This window comes from Trichechus manatus, unplaced genomic scaffold (assembly GCF_000243295.1).
Source record: "Trichechus manatus latirostris isolate Lorelei unplaced genomic scaffold, TriManLat1.0 scaffold00222, whole genome shotgun sequence".
NCBI classification, from domain to species: domain Eukaryota; kingdom Metazoa; phylum Chordata; class Mammalia; order Sirenia; family Trichechidae; genus Trichechus; species Trichechus manatus.
The window spans coordinates 2,470,949-2,493,972 of NW_004444158.1; the positions used below are offsets into that span (position 1 = coordinate 2,470,949).

Here is a 23,024-nt window from a genome sequence, read left to right on the forward strand (position 1 = left end):
TATTGAAGCTGTCAAGGATTTCGTTTTACTTGGATCCACAATCAATGCCCATGGAAGCAGCAGTCAAGAAATCAAATGATGCATTGCATTGGGCAAATCTGCTGCAAAAGACCTCTTTAAAATGTTAAAAAACAAAGATGTCACCTTGAGGACTAAGGTGTGCCTGACCCAAGCCATGGTATTTTCGGTCACCTCATATATATGCAAAAGCTGGACAATGAATAAGGAAGCCTAAAGAAGAATTGATGCATTTGAATTGTGGTGTTGGGGAAGAATATTGAATTTACTGTGAACTGCTAGAAGAACAAACACATATGTCTTGGAAGAAGTACAGCCAAAATGCTCCTTAGAAGCAAGGATGATGAGACTTCGTCTAACATACTTTGGACATGTTATCAGGTGGGACCAGTCCCTTGAGAAGGACATCATGCTTGGTAAAGAAGAGGGTCATTGAAAAAGCGGAAGACCCTCAACAAGATGGATTGACACAGTGACTGCAACAATGGGCTCAAACGTAGCAATGCTTATAAGGATGGCGCGGGATCAGGCAGTGTTTCATTCTGTTGTACGTAGGGTCAGTATGAATCCGAAGGAGCTCGAAGGTACCTAACAACAATGACTAATGGTTTCGACCATCTTTTTATTTGCTTATTAGCCATTTCTATAACTTCTTTGGTAAAGTGTCTATTCAAATCTTTTGCCCATTTTTACTGGATTTTTAAAATCTTATTATTGAGTTGTCAGAGTTATTTAAATGTTTTGGATACAATTTGTTTATTAGATATATATTTGCAGGTAATTTTTCTCATTCTGTGGTCTGTTTTTTCATTCTTTTAATAGTGTCATTCAAAGACCACAACTTTTTAGTTTTATGATGTTCAATTCATCAACTTTTTCTTTTTGGATATGCTTTTGTTGTTACATCTAGTATTGATAAACTCAATACCATAAGGACTTCCCTCTTATCTTTTCTTCTAAGAAAAATTTTACATTTTACTTTTAAAGCTATGATCCATTTTGAATTAATTTTTGAATGTGATGTGCGATAAGGTTCCAAATTTATCCTTTCACATATGCATACACAATTGTCTCAGCACCGTTGGTTGAAAAGACTAATCTTTCCTGATTAAATTCCGTTGGCACCTTTGTCAAAAATCAGTTGACCATAAATGTAAGATTTTATTTCTGGGTTCTCAGTGTCTTAGGCTGGGTTCTCTAGAGACGCAAAATCAGTAAAGCATATAAATATGTATGTAGAGAGATTTATATCAAGGAAACGGCTCACACGATTGTAGAGCCTGGAACATCCCAAGTCCGTGGATCAGGATAGGGGATTCTCTCGATCCACATAGCCACAGGGGCTGGCGAACCCAAGATAGGCAGGTTGGAAAGCCAGGCTCCTGCTCACAGGCTGTGAAGGTCTACGAATCCCAAGATTGGCAGATAAGCTGATAGCTCAAGTTCCAAGAACAGGAAGTCAGGTGAACAGGAGGCAGCCGCAGGATCCAGAGCGAGCAAAAAGTCAGAATGTCTGCTTATATTCAGATGCAGGCCACACCCCCCACGGAAACTCCCTTTCAACTGATTGACTACTCACAGCAGATCCCATCATGGGAGTAATCACATATAAACACTGAGAGTCATGGCCCAGCCAAGATGACACACAATCTTAACCATCACACTCAGTTTTATTTAATTTATCTATATGCCTTAATTACTATTGCTTTATATTAAGTTTTGAAATTGGTTAATGGAAGTGCTCTAACTTAGTTTGCTTACAAATTTATTTTGGCTATCTAGGTCCTTCCTATTTCCATATAAATTTTAGGATCAGCTTGTCTTTGTCAAGAAAGAAAAAAGCCTACTTGAAGTTTGATAAGGATCATGTTGAATCTGTAGATCAATTTTGAAAAATGTGCCATCTTAACCATGTTGAATGTTCCGAATCTTGAACATAGAATATTTATTTATTTAGCTCTTCTTTCGTTTATTTTAAAACTGTTTTGTAATTTTCAATGTACAAGTCTTATACTTCTGTGTTAAAGTTATTCTTAAGCATTCTTTTTGATGCTGTTATGAATGGAACTATTTTCTCAATTTTCTTTCTGTGTTGTTCTTTTCTGGTATATGGAAATATAATTTTTTTCTGTGTTCTGATTTAGTATCCTGTGACCTGGCTAAACTCATTAGTACTAGGATTTTTTGTATGTGGATTCCTTAAAATTTTCTATATACAGGATTATAGCATCTGTAAATAAAAGTAGAAGCCTTCCTTTCCAGTCTTTTTTTTTTCAATTGTTGCTGTGGCTAGAACCTCCAGTACAATATTGAATAGAAGTGGCGAGAACGGGCACCATCGCCTTGTTTGCAATCTTAGAAAGAAAGCATTCAGTCTTTTCCCATTAAGTCTGATATTTGCTGTAGGTCTTTCATAGGTGGCCTTTATGAGGTGGAGAAAGTTTCCTTCTATCCCTATTTAGTTGAGATTTTTAAAATATGAATAAATGGTGAATTTTGTCACATGCTTTTTCTGCATCTATTGGGATAATAATATGTTTTTTATTCTATTAATATGGTGCTTTTTTTGTGTGTGTCTGTTTTGTTTGTTTAATAACTTGCCTGTACACATTTGTAGAGTCTGTTTCCCTTGCAATGTGTGGTTGCTGATGCCTCTGCTTAGTTTTGTTGTTTTTTTAATTTTTGTCCTTATTTTTAACCCTGGATTCCCAGGGATCACACTGTGTTTGTATGGGTTAATTTTAAGGCAATGATTGCTCAGAGGTTGTTTTCAAACATCTCAAGACAATAAAGCTTCATCCTCTGGCAATGGATCTGTATGTGCGTGTTGGAGAGAGCATTTAAAGTTTAGGTAGTTTTGAAGTAAGTCCCGGTTTTGCTTACCTCTAGGCTCTCCTGGGAGCCCTGGTGGCACAGTGGTTAAGTGCTCGGCTGCTAACTGAAAGGTTGCAGTTTGAACCCACCAGCTGCTCAGTGGGAAAAAGATGTGGCAGTCTGCTTCCGTAAAGATTGCAGCCTTGGAAACCCTGTGGGGCAGTTCTGCTCTGTCTATGGGCTCACTGCAATGAGTCGGAATCCACTCGACGGCAGTGGGTACAGGCTCTCTTGCGTGTCCTCTGCGTAAATGTGAGCTCCTGGTCAGCCAAAGGTGTGTGGGTAGCTTGGGCCTTCTTCAGTTTCTCCTATACACGTGAGTGGCGAGCATATGAAGGCCCCCAGTGACTCTTATTTCTCAGATCCTTCTGTTAAATTTCTGGTGGGTCTGCCAGTGCTTTGCTTGCCACAACCATGATTACAACCTGAGGCTAGCTGAGCTGCTGCTCTTGTTTGTTTGCACTTAGGTTGCTTCTGTTACCCACAGTGCTCCTGCAGGTGGAACTTGTTCATGCTCTGCTCCAAATCAGGTCACCCCCTCTGGCAGGAAACCCATTGGTCTTCACACCTTTTCCCACCCAGGTAGCCCTACCTCACTGACTGAGCTGGGCATGGGAGTAAGAGAAGTCTAGAATGCCACACAGACTCCCACTGTTCTTACCTGAAGTTCTGTAGTTTTTTTATGAATAACTGCTTCTTAGTGTATGTCTTTGGTTGATTTGCAGAGCTCTGAAAGGGTTGGCTTATCTAGAGGATTTTGTTCTTTTTTTTTTTTTTTTTTTTTTTTTTTTTGGTCTTATTTTTTTAGAAGATAAACAGAACATATTGTTAAAAGCTGAATGTTTGTATTACTGGATGTAACAAATTTTTGTAAGAGAAAAATTAATTTCTCTACATCCTTGCCAACCCTATTTCCATTTTTTTGGTAATAGTCATCCTACTGGGTGCGAAGTTATATCTCGTGGTTTTAATTTGCATTTCCCTAATGACTAATGACGTTGAGCATCTTTTCATATGGTTATTGGCCATTTGTATATCTTTGGAGAAGTGTCTATTCAAGTCCTCTGCCTGTTTTTTAATTGGGTTGCTTGTCTTCTGTAGTTGAGTTATCCAAAAAACAACAACAATAACAACAAATCTGTTGCTGTTGAGTCACTTCCGACTCATAGTGACCCTATAGGACAGAGTAGAACTGCCCCATAGGGTTTCCAAGGAGTGGCTGGTGGATTTGAACTACGACCCTTTGGTTAGCAGCCAAGCTCTTAACTACTGCGCCACCAGGGCTCCAGTTGAGTTACAGGAATTAGTTACATATTTTGCATATTAAACCCCTATCTGATACATGGTTTCCATATATTTCCTCACAGAAATGGGTTGTTTTTGACAGTTTTGCCCAGTTTTATCATTGCTTTTTGGAGAGAGGAACCATCAGGATACTCTCTCCACCCCACTGGAAGTCCTGCCTCTGCACTGGTCACATTTCAGAGCTTTTTAGCCAGTTGTGATGTGAAGCCAGGGTTGAGAATCACAGCTAGGGTATGATTACAGGAGGATGAATCCTGATTTCACTCCATTCCATCAGCATTTACTGAGCAGCCTCAGGCACTGGGCACAGGGCTGAAGATACCAAGATGACTGAGACCCTCCCTCTCATTGAATGGTTACAGGCAGTAGGAAGGACAGGAAGCGAAGCCAGTAGTCGCATTCTCAGTGTGAGCATGCAGGGATGGGCTATGCTGGGTTTGGGAGCACGGTCAGCAAAGACAATGCCCATGCCCTTCTTTTTTCTGAAATGCGCTGATAGGCTGTCAGACTATTTTCAGAAAATAATATAGCCATTAAGCAGGTCCTGCATTTTCCTTAACGTGAGTATAAATAAATTTATTCATCCTGGGGATCCTGGGACAATTTCCCAAAATTATACAATGATTATAAACATAACTTTAAGGAACCAGCATTTTACTTTATATAAAGTTTAGTGAGTTTTTCAATGCTTTCTTTTCTTTTTTTTTAATGCTTTATTTTCAACTGAACTTTCACAATCTCAATTTATGTGAATAAATTCAGGAATAGCCAATCAATGTCAGAGTCCTTAGGGACAGGGTGACGTGGTGTATGGTCTCCAAAGTTGGGAGTGCATGAAGGCAAAGCATGGAGGTTTAGGAAGAAATGTTAGCACTTCTATTTTTTTAAATAGAATTTGGTCTTTAAATATTTTCTAGTTATTAAATTTTTTATTAAGTGAGAATATTTATACAGCAGTGCACACATAGAACTTCTAATACATACATATATTGGGGGCGTTCCCCCCCTTTTTTTTGAGAGTACTCAATCAAAAAAATTGGAGACCACTGGTATAGTGGAAAGAACACTAATCTGAAGTGGGTGCTAGTCCTAATTCAGGCACCAGCTTGCTGTGTGAACAAGGGTGAGCAGTGAAGAGTCTCTCAGCTTTGGTTTCTGCACCTGTAAATTGAGGGGCCTGGTGTCGACATCTCTGAGATCTCTTCATCTCTGGAAGTCTATGAATAGCTTTGTTCTTACTTGTCCTGTTGTGCTTACTATGTAGTTGTAAGAGCACAAGGTGATATTTTTTTCTGTTCAATACTTGAGTTGGACACAGATGAGTCTATTTCTGAGTTCCCAGGCTATTTCCAGAGTGCTTTCTGTACCCTAACATCCATTCTCTGTGCTGCTCCTGATGATAGATGCGGTGATGTCACACAACAGGATGTTAATTTTAAATCTACTGAATCTAGAGGACATAGCACAGTTAGTAGCAGGGTACAAAAAGATGCCCCTGGATACTGTCACAGACACATGTGTGCACACACAAATCAATCTTTATCTATTGCTTAACTTCATAAGTGCCTTGAAACTCAGAAAGTTTCAAGATTTGAGTACAGAAAGGATATTAGAAGTAGTGTTAACATGTCCATACATACCAAGTTTAGTATCTACTCAGAAACTGAGCTATTAGAGGATTAATTTCAAAACAGAACTAAAAGTCTGAGAGATTCCTAAGCCCTGGTTTAGCTCTTTAAATTCAAAGACATTCAAAATTTACATATTCTATTTAACTCTTGTAAAAAACATTATTCAACCTTAAAATTTGATTAGAGGAAGATGGTGGACTTCAGTGTTGATGGATCATAATGAAATATACTATTGATATTTATTCTGCAAATAAGCAATTACCTTCATTATTACAGTCAGTTCCTTAAAGCTTTGTATTACTTTGATTTAGTTTTGTTTGCTAGCTAATAAAATATGAGGTGGAAATGAATACTAATGTTATGAATCTCTACCATAAAATTCAACTACTCAAAATCAGCTGCTGTCATTTACCCTTGAGAATGGAAAAACCACATTCTGGCATGTTCTGTATAATAATTGCATCAATTTTAATATTTGTACTAAAAGAAAAATGACAGAAAAGGGGACAACAATACAACAAGAAGAGTGACAGTCCACCGTTGTTCTGATGTTAATGAACATGGAAAGATATGAATTCATGAGAATATGATTGTAGGCAGCTAGAACAGGAGTGAAGAGGAAAGAGCAAAACCAGAAAAACAGGAGAGAAATGAGAAAATATGAACATTCTAGAAGAGGAAAAATGAAACTCTTCAGCTCCCTAATCTTATTTTATTTTGTATGATAGTAATGGAAAAAGGAGTGAAGGAAAAGACACTTTAAACTTAGCCTGCATAAGCATGGCGTGTACTCTGCGATCTGCTGAGGGTATAGAATGCAGTCATTCTGCTACTGCCTGGAATAGCCAGCCAGGAACAAATTTCACTAAGGCTTCCAACTGGTAACCAATCCCCAAGCTTACATTTAAGGTTTTAACCTTTAGACTTAATGCTGATCATAGGATTAGAGCTAGATATTCACCCTGGGGAAGACGGGTGATAGTGTGTGAGGAAGAGATTTGCCACTTCCATTGCTCCAGTCAGGAGGTCAAAGGCTACTGCCGGCACCACAGTACCCATAGCCCCTGCGAGCTCCACAATTCCCCGAATTACTGATGTTGCTGGTTAGGCAGAGAATACGTTTCCCTGCATCATTACCTGTCCCTTTAGTAATAAGTATATGTTTGGACTGACTTCCTCTTTTGATCTCTGTGACCCCCTTTGCTTTTCCAAATGATTTTCAAAGATGAACACAGTCAGGTTTGGATGGCATGCATTTGTCACCTTCAACCGGGCAGGTGGCTTTTTCCATTTGCCCCGCTCTCAGTCTTCTTTTTCTTTTCAGAGTTCTTCTAGGCCAGGAGCTTTTATCTTTTTACACTAAACTTTTTATTATAGGTGACACAGTGCTTAAGAGCTTGGCTGCTTTCCAAAGGTCGGCAGTTCAAATCTACCAGGTGCTCCTTGGAAACCCTATGGGACAGTTTTACTCTGTCTTATAGGGTTGCTATGAGTCGAAACCGACTCAATGGCAGTGAGTTTTTTAAACTATAGAATAGTTTTAGATTTATAGAAAAGTTAACATGGACAGCACAGAGTTCCTGTACAGCCAGCACCCAGGTTCCCCTGTTGTTAGAAACCTTCCCTATCGTGTAGAACTGGGGCTGTGAACCTGGAGTGTAGGAGAGACTCCAGTCAGCTCCTGAAGGTTATGCAAAATTTAATACGCTTGCGTGAAAATGCATTTTTTTGAGAGGTTAAGAACTTTAGATTAAGACTATATTTTAGCTTTGTCAGTCCTTTTTCTTTAGGTGTGATCTTCTCTGCTGTCGTGTTTCTCCCCCCAATAGTACATTTTTTGGTTTATTAGAGCATCGCCGTCATTAGCTGCCATTTAGTCAGCCGCTGACTCATAGCGACCCCATGTGTTACAGAGTAAAACTGCTCCGTAGGGTTTTCTTGGCTGTAATCTTTATGGAAGCAGTTTGCCAGGCCTTTCTTCCATAGAGTTGCTGGGTGGGTTTCAACTTTAACTTTAGGTTAATGCCTCATCAAAAACTGTGCCACCCAGGCTCCTATATTAAATACTTCAAAATGCATGCTTGCATGAGAGCGCATAGGCAGATTTTTGTGTATAACAGAACTGACCAAAGGGTTATCACACCCTGTAATTCTCTGGCTCACCCGATGCTATGTGTTCACAGGAAATACATTAATTCTGTTGTTCGATGTAAGCCCAGAGTTCCTTTGAACAGAGGAATCTGTCCACAACACATCACGTGTCTCAATGTGCACACTAAAAGCCCTTGCATCAAAATCGCCTGGGCTCCCGGTTAGAAAATGCAGAATCTTGGGCCTTATTCAGAAAAAAATCTGTATCCTAAACAATCCCCCAAAGGGATTTTGGTGTACAAGGTATCAAAACCATTTATATAGACTGCCTAAATTCCACACCTTAGCTTAACAGCAGAGAAATTTGGGACTGTTATAAAAAGCACTGCTCTTTTCCCTTGAAACGTTGAGGGTGAGGGCGAGGGGAAGCCATGACATTTTTATAGACCTATTTTCCTTTTGTGCCTGTATAGAGTGCAGTGGAGCCCTGGTGGCACAGTGGTTAAGAGCTACAGCTACTAACTAAAAGGTTTGCAGTTCGAATCCACAAGCGGCTCCTTGGAAATCCTATGGAGCAGTTCTATTCTGTCCCCTCGGGTCACTACGAGTCAGAATCCACTCGACAGCAGCAGGTTTTAGAGTGCGCTATCTGAGGTCTTTCTGACTCCCCTGTAGTTCTAAAGATAAAAGATAATTATAGCAGTAGGATCTAGGATTCTGTGAAAGCTCTCTTAAGTAAAAACTTCCACTTATCAGTATTTTGAATATTTTATTTATTTTTTAAAATTTTATTGTGTTTTAGGTGAAAGTTTACAGCGCATATTAGTTTCTCATTCAAAAATTTTATATGCAAATTGTTTTGTGACATTAGTTGCAATCCCTGCATTGTGTCAGCACTCTCCCCCTTTCCCTTTCCTTCACGGGTTGCTCCTATCCATTTGTCCAGGTTTGCTGCCCCTTCCTGCCTTCTCATCTCATCTCTGCTTTTGGCCAGGTATTGACCGTTTGGTCTCATATACTTGATTGAACTAAGAAGCAGGTCCGTCACGTGTGTTATTGTTTGTTTTATAGGCCTGTCTAATCTTTGGCTGAAAGGTGGATTTCAGGAGTGGCTTCAGTTCTGAGTTAGCACGGTGTCCGGGAGCCACAGTCTCAGGGGTTCCTCCAGTCTCTGTCGGACCAGTAAGTCTGGTCTTTTTTTGCAAATTTGAATTTTGTTGTACATTTTTCTCCCACTCTGTCTGGGACCATCTACTGTGATCCCTGTCAGAGCAGTCAGTGGTGGTAGCTGGGCACCATCTACTTCTTCTGAGTTCAGGCTGGTGGAGGCTGTGGTTCATGTGGTGCCTTAGTCCTTTGGACTGATATTTCCCTTGTGTCTTTGGTTTTCTTCATTCTCCTTTGCTCCAAATGTGATGAGACCAATAGATGTATCTTAGATGGCCACTTGCAAGCTTTTAAGACCCCAGTTGCTGTTCACCAAAGTAGGATATAGAACATTTTCTTTATGAACTATGTTATGCCGATTGAGCTAGATGTCCCCTGAGACCATGGTTCCCAGCCCTCAGCCCCAGTAACTTGGTCCCTCAAGGTGTCTGGGTGTGTCTAGGAAGTTTCTATGGCTTTGCCTTGGTCAAGTTGTTGAATATTTTAAATGCATTTTTTTGTAGTTGTCTAATGTGAGGGGTTTTATTTCAGATTTACAGATTCCAGTCTGCTGCTAGAAGATTATTCATCCAAGTTGAGTTCCAAAGCAAATAGAGCCAAAAAGAGCCTTCTTTCTGGAGAGGAGAAGGAGAATCTACCCAGCGACTACATGGTGCCCATTTTCTCAGGACGGTGCGGCACTTTCTCTTCCTGGGTTTGATTATTTGAAAGTGGGGAATGAATGTTGTCAGAGTAGATAATGATGATAAATAAATCATAATAACTAACATTTATTGAGCACTTACTATGTACTGGGCCCGGTACACATACTGTATGTCTAAGCAAGCCCAGAACCCTGCACTGAGCAGAGATGAGTTAATTATGAAAAGTGATCCTTTCAGAAATCTTCGCCATCACCCAGCATCACTACATAACAGAAAGGAATGATTAGAAACTTAATACTCCTTGTGGAATTAGTTGAAATTGGAAGTGGAGCATTCGAATGCTGGTGATTGAACAGTATACACAGTCATTGTAACTGGAGGAGAAAGAAAGATTTAAAACTCTAAAATGGTGGTGAACTGTAAAAAATTAGATGATTTGTTTAGGTAGGTGGAAAAGATCTTAGTTGTCAATGTGGTTTTAATTATTAAATCATTAATTATATAAATCAAACTTATATAACATAGTCTAAGTAAAATAATTACATCATAATTCAAATGCCTGGCTTATATTTGTTTACTGGAAAGAGATTGCTGTTTATTTTGAGGCAAACTTCAAACAAAATAATAAATCACAAGTTTAGGTAATGCCAATTTTCTGTGTTTATGATGTAAACTCTTTTTTTTTTGAATGGTATCAATATCCAAAGGAAACTTGTCAGAGGCACCAGGATAAGGATCAGCAGGGACTCTCAGGCCCTCTCCTGTTTATTTTCCTCGGCTTGGGAATTACTCACGTAGCTAAGGGGACACTCAGAATGAGGCCGCCCTGCCAGGGCAGATGCCATCAGGAAATGTCACGGGAAGGTCAATCCTGATTGAAAGTCAGTAGGACATAATGGGATTGTGATCTTTGGTGACATAACTCCATTGCCCTGTGTTTCTCCTCCCATTGTTCTCTGACTCTTGCTTTTTGAATTGTTTCAGAGGCTAATGTAATAATTGCTCTAGGATTAATTTGGGGCATAAAGGGGAGAAATGATATTCTATTTTTAGCTTTTTATTAGATATTTTTGATCGCTCTGATTTTCTAAAGTGGACTTTCCAGAGCAACATGTTTATATTTCTAATAGGATCGTGCAGACTTAGATGCTTCACAAAGTTAGCTTATATGTGCTCATATTCATTATAGGAGATGGCTAAGTTAGAAGAATAAAATATTATTATTTTCTGCTTTGTTTCCCTCTGTTTTAAAAAAATCATTTAAGAACCACATCAGCTTAGCATTAGCCAACATGCCTCTGCGCCTGTGTGGGCTTTGCACTCTTCGTGTCTTCTCCTGGATCTTTCCCCACCAAACCAACCATTCTGGCTCTTCCAGGCCAGTCTAAAGAAATGACAATTTACAAAATACCCTCTGATAAAATGTGAATGAAAATTGATCTTCTAGGTTTTATTTACAGTTCTCTTTTATTTTTTGTATGGACTCAATTTCATATGTTCTATTAAAAAAAACCAACACCAAATCCGTTGCCATCGACTCAATTCCAACTCATGTGACCCTATAGCAACCCTATAGGACAGAGCAGAACTGCCCCATAGGGTTTCCAGGAGTGCCTGGTGGATTCGAACTGCTGACCTTTTGGTTAGCAGCCGAACTGTTAACCACTACGCCACCAGGGTTTCTTATGTTCTATTACGGTGTAGAAAATAACACTTCACAATGGCATTGGCAGTATTAACAACCTAAGAAAAGGATGAGCAAGGAACTAACACCGCCCACAACAGGTTTGGAGTTGAGACTGTCAGTGATATTCAGAGTGCTAGGGAGGTTTATGTATTTATTTATTTTAACTTGTAGTAGTATACTTTTGTCAACATGTCACATCATATTCTTGCTCTGTGCTCACATTATAGAAGAGTTACTAATGACATATGTTTATATTTACTTAAAGGAAAATATAATTGCTATCTTGGGTCCAACAGATATGTTTAAAAATGTACTCAGGTTCTCATGTGAAATACATATAGTTTCGAGGTTCACGTACTCGTAAATAGAAAAGGCAAGGAGGTCGTGAATCCCTCCTGCCCTCTAGAGCTATGCCAACATATCCATTGTTGGAAGTAGTGTGAGGTTAGACTTAAAGTTCTCATACTTAGGGTTGTCTCAGCTCGGGGCGAGACTAGCACTGAATATGATTAGTTATTGTACATATTGAATCATATTCCAAAGCTCATTTCACATCTCTCTATATATTGTATGTTGACCTCTATAGAGAATTCCAAACAAGTTCTCACAATGGTTTATTTTGTATTCATTCATTCATTAATTTATTTCCTGTTGCATTCCAAAAAAAAAAAAAAAAAAGATTAGAGCTAGTTATGTTAGGACACTAAGCTAAAAACCTCCCATCTTACCTTTTTAGTTTTTCTAAATTGAATAGTGAATAGATTACTGATTTCATTAGTAGGGACTTCCTTATTAATATTTGGAGAGACAAATGTAAGGAGAAAGAAATTGAAATTTACTCACTAAATTTAGTAAGAAATAAAGTTGACTCATCTTGTCTACCCGCTGTTCTAGTAATATGCCATTGGAAATTCCAGTCTTGTAGCAAATATTGAATCCTATTCATCATCAAAATGCCAGGCATTTGCATATACAGTGGCTGTATTTGCTTAAGTTTTTAAGCACTCTTCTCTAAGAAAAGCAAATGTACAATTCTGCTTTAAGAGATCTGAGGAGACTCCGAATTTCAAGAGAAAGTACAATCAATACACTCCCCTACTGAACCATCTGATAGGGTTCGCAACAAAGGAGATTAACAATAATCTAAGTGTTTTTAACACATTAACAAATCATGGTACAAATTCTGTAATAAACTACTACTTCAGGGGACAACACTTTTAGATGTTACCTCCTGTCTCTCCCTTGCCATCATCATCAATTACTAATAAAGACAGATCACTTTTATAAATGTTACCACTTTGAATGCAAGCTTGACTATTTCTTCTTATCATAGCTATATGCAAATACAAAGATTGTTATATATACACTCACACACACACACAACATACACACAACCTTTGTTATCTTCTGAAGAAACACAGGAAGCAGAAGGACCTCGTGGAAATTTGAAACTTATTTTTATATGCAACACTCTGGGCAATGCAGTACATCTGCTGGATTATAGAATCCAGGTCAAGCACACGGTCATATATCAGGATTACAGGCTTTAAAGCACAAAAACTCTCTCTCATTTTACAATATCGTCTTTTCTAGAAAGGTAGTCATAATTTTAATCTCTTATTGTAAACTAAATCGTATTTAAATGCACTAAGCAAACCAGTACAGTGACCTTCGGCCAGTTATGTAACTTCTCTGAATCTTGTTACCATATATGTAAAATAAAAATGATACAGTTTACCTCAGGAGACTGTTGTGAGCGTTAAATGAGATAACTGTCCGATCTGGCGGCTAGCAACAGCAACAACCTGTAAAAAGCACTTAGCACAGCACCAGTGACATAATAGGTATTATTATTGTTGTTATATTATTATTATCATTGTTAACATGAAGACTACTTTTGCATGTGAAGAGTTAGCTCCTGATCTACCAGGTTTTTCTGTCAGGTTTTGTTTGGGCAGAGTATACTGTGTTGGAGGTCTGGTACATTGAACTTGCTAAAACAAGGCAATCTTATCACTGCCATCCACAATATCCATATTTTGCTGTTATTATGTTTTAGCCAAGTGCATGTCAGTGGAATTACAGATACGGAGGAAGAAAGAATTAAAGAAGCTGCTGCATATATAGCCCAGAGGAAACTTCTTGCTAGCGAAGAAGGAATCACGACAGCAAAACAGTCAACCGCATCCAAACAGTCCATGGTATCCAAACAGTCCACATCCACTCTTCAACAGGAGAAAGCTGTTGAGAAGAAGTCAAGGAAAGTTGCAATTCGAGAAAAGGCAGAACACCTGTCGCTGAGAAAAACAGTAAGAAAAGACACGTTAATATAACTTACAAAAATGGAAAGGCATGGAACAGGTTGTGTGTGTGTGTGTGTGTGTGTGTGTAGACATAGATTTATTTGTTTCAAGTTAAGAAATAGGTGGTTTTGTGGAGAAGCAAAACCAAACAAGGAGAACAGACATTAAAATGTATCGGTCAGAGAAAGAGAAACCTAATAGTTTTAGACTCCATAGCGTATGATTTAAAGAACCTTAAGAAACATTGCTCAAGCTTAGAATGTGAAGAGTTAAATAATTCCATATGTTTTAAAAAGGGAAGAGGGGGATTGCATGTTATCTAAATACAAAAATAAGGCTCTAGATGGAGAAATAAGTTTGGCTTATACTTGTTTATGCTCTTGGCTGCTAACCAAAAGTTGCCAGTTTGAACTCACCCAGCGACTCTACAAGAGAAAGACCTGGCGATCGGCTTCTGTAAAGATTACAGCCAAAAAAACCCCTATGAGGCAGTTCTGCTCTGTCACATATAATCGCTATGAGTTGGAATTGACTTTATAGCACTCAACAACGTTTAAGTAGCACAGATCACTTTGGTTTAGTAATATTGTGATAATATTTTTTTTCCAGTTAGAAGAAACCGAGGCATATCATAAAAAGTTGAATGAAGATAGTCTTCTTCATGCTCCTGAGTTCAACATTAAACCTCGTTCGCACACTGTGTGGGAGAAAGAGAGTGTCAAACTGCACTGCTCCGTATCAGGCTGGCCAGAACCTCGTCTCACATGGTATGTTAGCTTTATGAGAACTATTTATAGAATTGATTCCACGAAGTTAAGTTTCCCTGTAGTGAAAATGTACAGGATTATCAATGTGCAGGTGGCAAGGAAGGTGTCTACAATTTTGTACAGATTTTCAAAAGAATTAAAAAAGGATACTGGGATGAACATTTTATGCATGGGAAGAAAGAACAGTCTTGCATATATTTTGATACATTATGACATTTTATAATCCTATCATACAGGTCGGTCTTTATCTTATATAAAGTGTTAAAATTTAGTCAACATATTTACAAAGAAAATTATGTCTATAACTGCGATGGATCATAAAAATTAAATAAAAATTTGCTTCCATTAGTGAACTTTACAATATAGGTATCATTTTGTGAGTGGAAGCAATGCTGCCTTTTTAAAAATAACTAAAATCCAAACCAAACCAACAGCTGTCAAGTCGATTCCCACTCATAGCAACCCCATAGGACAGAGTAGAACTGCCCCATAGGGTTTCCATGAACACCTGATGGATTCGAACTGCCAACCTTTCCGTTAGCAGCCAAATGCTTGTCCACTGCACCACCAGGGCTTTTCCTGAATAGAAGGAGATAAATTAAAGGAATTAGTTTGTGATGATGCTTCCTTCATTCATGCCGTCTCCCCTCTAGCAATCAAGCCTTAATCACATCTTTCAAAGACGCTTATGCCTGGGGCTGTGGGTCTCCCCTAGAGTCCTTTCCAAAGAAGGTTTGACTCCAGGTTTCCACTAGGCATCCTCAGGTCATCAAAGTCCCTGAGGTCTAACAAATGAAATGAACACGCAGCAACTGCTCTCCGGCCAATCCCACATTACTGACCCAATCTTTTTAAACAGAACCTAGGGTTACCCTTCAGTCTAAGTGACCACAGCACACATCACTCATCACTGCCAGGTGCAGAAACAGCTGAGGGGCACAATCCTGTTCCCAGCCCTCTTTGAGAGCAGAAGGAAGCCTGTTTTGGGACTGGGTTCAGTAGGAACGTTAGCTGCAGAGGATGCTGCTGTAACAACACGGTGCAGCAGGCCATCCTGAAGGAGGCCTTTGTCAACATAAATAAAGTAATAATAATAACAGTTGCTGTCAAGTTGATTCCAACTCATTGCGACCCCATGTTTATCAGAGTAGAAATGTGCACCGTAGGGTTTCCAATGGCCAATTTTTTGGAAATAGATCACCAGGCATTTCTTCTGAGGCACCACTGGGTGGACTCAAACTTCCAACCTTTTGGTTAGCAGCCATGCACGTTAACCGTTTGCACCACCCAGGGAATCCTTTGTCAATATAGAAGAGAAAATATGTACGTAGTGAAAAACCAAGTTTTTTTACTCAATGGGCTATATGTATATGATAACTTGTATAATAGGTTATACTTGGTTTTTAAAGGGAGGAAAAAGAATTTATGTTTGTATTTTTTTTATGTGCATAACAAAACTCTGAAAGGATGCATAAGAATCTAAGGAAAGCAGTTGACTATGAGGAGGAGCTGGATAGAAGGAAGTGTATTATCTAGTCACATTTTTTAAGTTGTATGAAATAGGGAACAAGAGAAAAGTTGTCTTTAGAAGAAGGAGAGAATTGTGTTAATTTTACACTTTCTAAAAGAGCTAGATTTAACTGGATTTCCGCTCTGAAACCTAGATCAATTTTGACAGGCATTATTTGTTAATAGGAAAAAAAAAAAAATCAAGCCTTTTTTCTTGATCATACTTTACACTACCAAAGATCTTCACTATAACCGCTTATTATTAACATCAGCCCACTATCCACTGGCATTTGTATGGGTAATGAAGTATGTGTTTTATATACATACATGAAAAGTCACTGGGTGTCAGGGTATTATTCTAGAAATACTTAGAGTATAATGAAAGTTCGTTAACTAATATATTTTATAGACTTTACATGAAAATGATAAGGAAAATGGTGTACATCTGCGTATTCACAAGGATTTAAGAAACATTTTGACAATTAATCCCAGGGTGTGGGTTACTCTCCAAAGTTAGCCAGTGACTGGATGGTTTGGAATTTCACTTTCCAGAAATAACAAGCTGTGAAGTATATACAGAGTGCCCCCAAAATCCTGCTTTTCTTCACTGACTTACTACAGAGGACAGCCAATGTAAAGTGACCCAAACCAGAAGGTCTCATTAGGAAAAATTCCTCGAAGAACGTCATTGAATTGGCTTCTGACTTAATCCTTGTCCACTGCTTTAAAACAGGAGTTCCCCTAGGAAAGACTAGCAGCGCCTCAGTGAAAGCATTATCTGTTTTTGTGTGTGTGTGTGTGTGTGTGTGTGTGTGTGTGTGTGTGTGAATATTTTAAAATGATTTAATTTACCAGCTGGTCACATTAAAACAGTCGTGAACGTTTAGTTGAGGGGGAGGAATTGAGGTGCTAAATTACGGGAACTGGAAAGCAAGACGGGTGAAGTAACACCAGGAGCTGCAAAATGCTGTTTTAACTCATAGTTTATGGAGATGAACCACATTTTTGGTCAGAAGTCAAACTGAGTGCCACCCAGTTGCTTTGTCAAGTGGCACATTCTGCAGCCTTTAGTGTCATATTTCTATTCTGATGCTAAAAAAACTGCTGAAAATACTCCAGCATGTGGAAAACACTGGACAAGAGGGAGCTTTCGAGTCAAGTGTGAAGCGGCCTAACCCAGTTCAATCAGAAGAACATGCCGACATCGTGTTCTGCCCTGTCATTCATCCAGACAAGGAATGTCAGGAATGAGGAGTGGCTGGTGGATTTCTTTCTATGGGGCATCTCTAATCAAAGTCCTGGCTGCCTGGGGCCGAGGCTGATACAGCTGTCTGAGGCCACTCCTGGGCTGCGAGGCAGCAGCCCGAGGGCAATTAGCAATGTCTTCTGCCGGTGGAGAAGACTTTACTGCTGCTCCTTCCACACATTTCTATTCCTGAGCAGCCCAGCCCGCAAATGTTACATTTTACACCTGAGGGACCTGAGACCCAGAGAGCCTCAGCTTAATCTCTTCATGTGCACTTATTTAAAGTCACCCATATCATAAAGTAAATAGTGTAGCCCTGGGGGTGTAGCGGTTAAGTGTTTGGCTGCTAACCAAAAGATTGGCAGTTCGAATCCCCCAGGTGCTCCTTCGAAACCCTGTGGGACAGTTCTGTCCTGTAGGGTCGCTATGAGTTGGAATCGACTCGACAGCAATGAAAAAAAATCATGAAGTATATGTTTGTCAGAACTCTATTCCTTTAGCCAAAACATTATGAAGTTTTAATTAATCTGTTGCATTACACAATAATTCCATTCAGTCCAATTTAAAAAACACTGTACACTTAATGTTTGCCCATGACTCATACTTCCTTGGCAGTGGGAATAGAAGTAAATATGGATAAAACTTCATCCACAGTTTTTAGGGCACTGACAGCTTAGTAGAAGAGACACACATCCAACCATAATTTGGTAAATGCTGTATCTAGCTGGAGCCCTAGTGGCTCAGTGGTTAAGAGCTACGGCTGCTAACCAAAAAATCAGCAGTTCTAATCCATTAGCCACTCCTTGGAAATCCTATGGGGCAGTTCTACTCTGTCTTATGGGGTTGCTGTGAGTTGGAATTCACTCGACAGCAGTGGGAGCAGGTTGTATCTAGCTATTCGAACTGATGCACAAAGGCAGGAACAATTAACACTGTGTGGGATTTTAAGGAGAAGTTTGTTAAAGAAGTGGCATTTCAGCTGAGCCTTGAAGGATGAGTTGGGATTTTGCTATGTGGACAAGAACAGTTACGCGTTAAAAAAAAATTGTAGAAAATGAATAATGTGTTTTAGGGACATAAGGTGTGTTATATTGTGTATATGTGTATGTCAGTTAGGGAGAGGAAGGAATTTACTAAAGGTGAAACTAGAAACACCATTTGAGGTCAAATCAGAAAGGATTATACTGAACTTCTTGGATAGTATCCTGGAAATACTGGGAATGACTGAAAGATTTTATGCAAGTCGGTGGCATCATTAGTATAGCACCAGCAGTTGCAGCAAAGGGGAAGGGACCCCGGAGATCATGTTGTCATTTGAAAGTCTCAGAAACAAGCCCAAAGACAGGAAATGACTCTTCTGGGCACTGTTAGCATGCCAGAGGCAGCACCTCAAACTAGAGTTCAAGACATCTTGTCTCTCAGGACTAGTTTCTCTAACTTACACTTTCTTATCCTCTCTTTCTCTCCCTGTCCACCAGTTTCCCTGCCCCTACACCTCCTTGCAATCATTTCCAAAGTCTGAAGAAGTAAAATGCAGCTACACAGAGAACAGCTGGGCAGTGGTAGCCTGATATATGTCAGGGGCCAGACTGCCTGGGTTCAAATCCTGGCCCTGTTCTTCCTAGCTGTGTGACCTTGGGCAGGCAACTTAATCTCTCCATGCCTTATTTTCTTCATCTGGAAAATGATTTTAAAAATAGTGCTGCCTCAAAGGTCATTGTGAGGATCGAATCTGTTACTATGTACACAGAGCACTGAGAATGCTACCTGGCCATAGTGAATGCTCTGCGAGTGTCACTGTGGTTATTTTTATTGTTTATATTTTCTGTACATGTTAAGTAGAGTATCTGGAAGGGGAGCAAGTGAACTCTAGCTCCTTTTAGGGCAGAAAATGACTCAGGTAATGTCTTAGGTGGATTCTCTAGAGGAGCAAGACCAGTGAGATTTATTTCAAGGAAGTGGTTTATGCCAAATTCACAGGTCAGGCGGCAGGCTGGAGACTTCTGCTGGTTCATGGGATTGCGGGGGCTGGTGAATCCAAAATCTGTAGGTCAAGTGGCAGATCTTGGGACTTCTGCGGGCTTACGTCCCAAGATCTGGAGGTCAGGCAGGGTTGAGAGAGAGCAAGCTCTGCCAGAGTATCCATTTATATTCTGGAGGCAGACCACACCCCCAGGGGAACTCTCCTTTCAACTGATTGGTTGATCACATCATAGATGGTGATTACATTACATTACATTACATTATAGAACAGTAACCAGTCCAGTATCTGACCAAACCACTCAGAATCATAGCCTAGTCAAGTTGACACATAAAATTAACCATCTCAGTCCACCCCTTATAAACTGGACACCTATACACATCTCCTTAAACCATGCATAAACTACAAATAAAGAAAATTATAAAGCCATACTTCCATCTAACATGATACAACTAACATGCATACAACCGAAAACACACTAACCCCTTTTACGTCTTGTATTTTATAATAAGTAATAGGACAAGAGAGGGAATAAAATAAACATATTTGATACACACACACACACACAAACGTATATCAAAATAAAGAAGAAATACTTATAACAATTACATTCCTCATTTCTGCAATTGGTCACATGGTCATAGCTGGTATTTAGAACTACCTTCTTCCACTTCCCATTTCATCTTCCCTTTGCCCTTAACAAGCATCTCAGCTAGTTGTGATTCTTTGCCTGGTGGGGTGACCCAAACCTTCATTTCTGATACATTAAAAGGCCATTAGTAGCCCTGTCAGAATTGGGTTAGCCCTGTCAGAATCACAGGGCATGGTAGAACTAAGATGCCCTCAGGAATCTCCTATATTGAAGACATATTCTTCTTTACCTCCATTATGTAATAATAGTCCAGTTTTTCCTTGGTAATCAGGATCAATCACACCAGCCAATATGGTAAGTCCCTTCTTTACCTGTTGATTCAGAGGCATGAGGAGCCCAAAGTGGCCAGGTGGCATTATTATCTTTCAGTTCAGTGGAATAAGTGTTGTGTCTCCTGGTGGGAGCATTTCTGCCTTTGAATGTAAGACCTTTAGACCAGCAGAGCATAGGATTGCAAGGACAGGAGACAATAATTTTGCTAGTGGGTCACTAGGAGTAATGGTGAGAGATGTCACTCCCATTTCCACACCTTGATTCCTGGACCTGTGGATCCTGGCTATGGGAAAAACATCATATTTTGGATACTGATTTAAAGCATTTACAGCTTCCTGGAGAACATTGCCCCAGTCCTGCAAGGTATTGCCGCCTACCTGGCACCATAATTTAGTCTTTAAAAGGCCATTCCATCATTCTATCAAACAGCTACTTCAGGATGATGGGGAACATGGTAAGACCAGTGAATTCCATGAGCATGGGCCCATTACCACACTTCATTTCTGTAAAGTGAGTTTCTTGATCTGAGGCAATGCTGTGTAGGATATCATGACAGTGGATAAGGCATTATAGTTTTGGCAGAAGCATAGTGTGCAGGGAAGGCAAATCTGTATCCAGAATGTCTATGCCACTAAGAACAAAACGCTGTCCTTTTCATGATGACAGCAGTCTGATGTAATCAGTGTAGTCAACCATCATCATCATAGGTGGTAAAACTGGTCTGGTACCACAGCCACAGGCTGTTGAGAGCATTGAGGAAGTGGTGACTAAATCTGGTGCCGCTTACATCCCAGGAAAATAGTGCCTCAGGGAGAGGCCCCTCAGGGGTAGCCCCACCTTCTGAAGGTTGAGAGGTTTGACCAAGGATGGAACAATAAGAAAAAGGGGTCTTTAGTTTTTTTTTTGTTTTTGTTTTTTTTTAAATATTTTATTGTACTTCAGGTGAAGGCTTACAGAACAGATAGTTTCTCATGTAACAGTAACACACATGCTGTTTTATGACATTGGTTAACAACCCCACAACATTTTAACCCTCTAAATTCTCAACTTTTTTTTTCTTTTGTGAAAATACACATAGCCAAAGATACGCCATTTCAAAAATTTTTTTTTTACATACACATTTAAGTGACATTGACTACGCTCTTCTAATTGTGCTGTTATTCTCACTTAAGATGAAGGCTTACAGGACAAAATAGTCTCCTATTTAGCAGTTACTACAATTGTTGCCCTATGACAATGGTAAACAATCTCACAACACATCAACAATATCCTTACTCTACTTTGTGTTCCCTATCATCAGCTTCCTACTCCCCTTCTGCCTTCTGGGCCTTGTCACTGGACTCCTGTACCTCGTTACTCTCATGGTTTTACTGGGCTGTCCACTCTCAGGCTGATCAGTGAACCTTGAAGGTAACTTTACCACTGAGCTAAAAGGGTGTCTGGGGGCCATACTCTCGGGGTTTCTCCAGTCTCCTTTAGGCCAGAAAATCTGGTCTTTTTTTTTTTTATGAGTTAGAATTATGCTCTACATCCTTCTCCAGCTCTGTCCAGAACCCTCTGTTGTGATCCTGGTCAGAGCAGTCAGCGGTGGTAGCCGGGCACCATCTAGCTGTACTGGACTGAGTCCGGTGAAGGTCTTGGTAGCTGTGGACAATTAGTCCTTTGGACTAATCTTTTCGTTGTATCCTGTTCTCTTCATTCTCACTTGCTCCCGAAGAGATGAGACCAGTGGAGTATCTTAGATGGCCGCTCACAGGCTTTTAAGAAGGGGTCTTTAGTTTTTGTCAGGATTTTTTTTTCCTTCATGATTTATATTATAAGCTCTTCCACGGCAAGAGCCTTCCTTGCTTATAAATAAAACCTATTGCTATCGAGTCAATTCCGACTCATAGCAACCCTATAGGACAGAGTAGAACTGTCCCATAGGGTTTCCAAGGCACGGCTGTTAACCAAAAAGTCAGCAGTTTGAATCCACCAGGTGCTCCTTGGAAACCCTACTGGGCAGTTCTGCTTTGTCCTGTACGGTTGCTATGAGTCGGAATTGACTCAAGGGCAACCGGTCTGGGTTTGGGTTTGGGTTTGGGCTAATGTTTACTGAAGCAGACTGCCACATCTTTCTCTTGTGGAGCAGCTGGTGGGTTCAAACCACCCACGTTTCCATTAGGATCCAAGCTTTTAGCTACTGCACCACCAGGTCTTCTTATAAATAAAACATTTAAATATAATGATCTTTTAATTGCATTATTTTTAACAACATGCAAGAATGTTAGCAGGAAGAATGTTTTGCTTTCATTCTACAGACATCAACAATAAAACTCCCAACACAAAGCCTTTTGCTCTGTCCTTTCGGCAATGGTCAGCCTTTTTTCTTTTAGCTTATTTACTGGAGTATAATATTTATACCAAACATGCTTATTATATATAAATATCCAGCTTTGATGAATTTCCATAGACTGCACACACTCATGTAACTAGAACCCAAATCAAGAGAGAAAACATCATCAGTACCCAAGAAGCCTCCTTTGTGTACCCTCTCCCCAAGAGAAATCACTATCCTGACTTCTAGCCACATTAATTAGTCTTTTCTATTTCTGTACTTTGTGTAAGTGCAATCACTATAGTATGTATCTTTTGTGTCTGGCTTTTTTTTTTTTTAGACTCTTTTTTTTTTCATTTTTTCCCATACAAAAATTTATATATACATTGTTATGTAACTCTAATTGCTCTCCCAATACTGTGACAGCACACTCCTTCTTTCCACCCTGATTCCCCATGTCCATTCAACCAGCTCCTAATCTTCTCTGCCTTCCCATCTCACCTCCAGACAGAAGCTGCCCGTTTAGTCTCTTGTATCTACTTGAGCTAAGAGGCACACT

The 23,024-nt window shown here is 39.6% G+C and overlaps 1 protein-coding gene across 6 annotated transcripts in view; it reads left to right on the forward strand.

Annotated features, from left to right (window-relative positions):
- MYOM1 (myomesin 1) overlaps positions 1–23,024 on the forward strand; it is a 191,192-nt gene that overhangs the window by 32,410 nt on the left and 135,758 nt on the right. For 5 of the 6 annotated variants that reach the window (XM_023742888.1, XM_004388930.2, XM_023742891.1 and 2 more), the window contains exons 3-5: positions 9,618–9,758; positions 13,477–13,726; positions 14,330–14,487. In XM_023742888.1, the coding sequence (XP_023598656.1) occupies positions 9,618–9,758; positions 13,477–13,726; positions 14,330–14,487 (549 nt within the window). The remainder of the gene's footprint in view (positions 1–9,617; positions 9,759–13,476; positions 13,727–14,329; positions 14,488–23,024) is intronic. The other variant, XM_023742890.1, reaches the window with a different exon arrangement.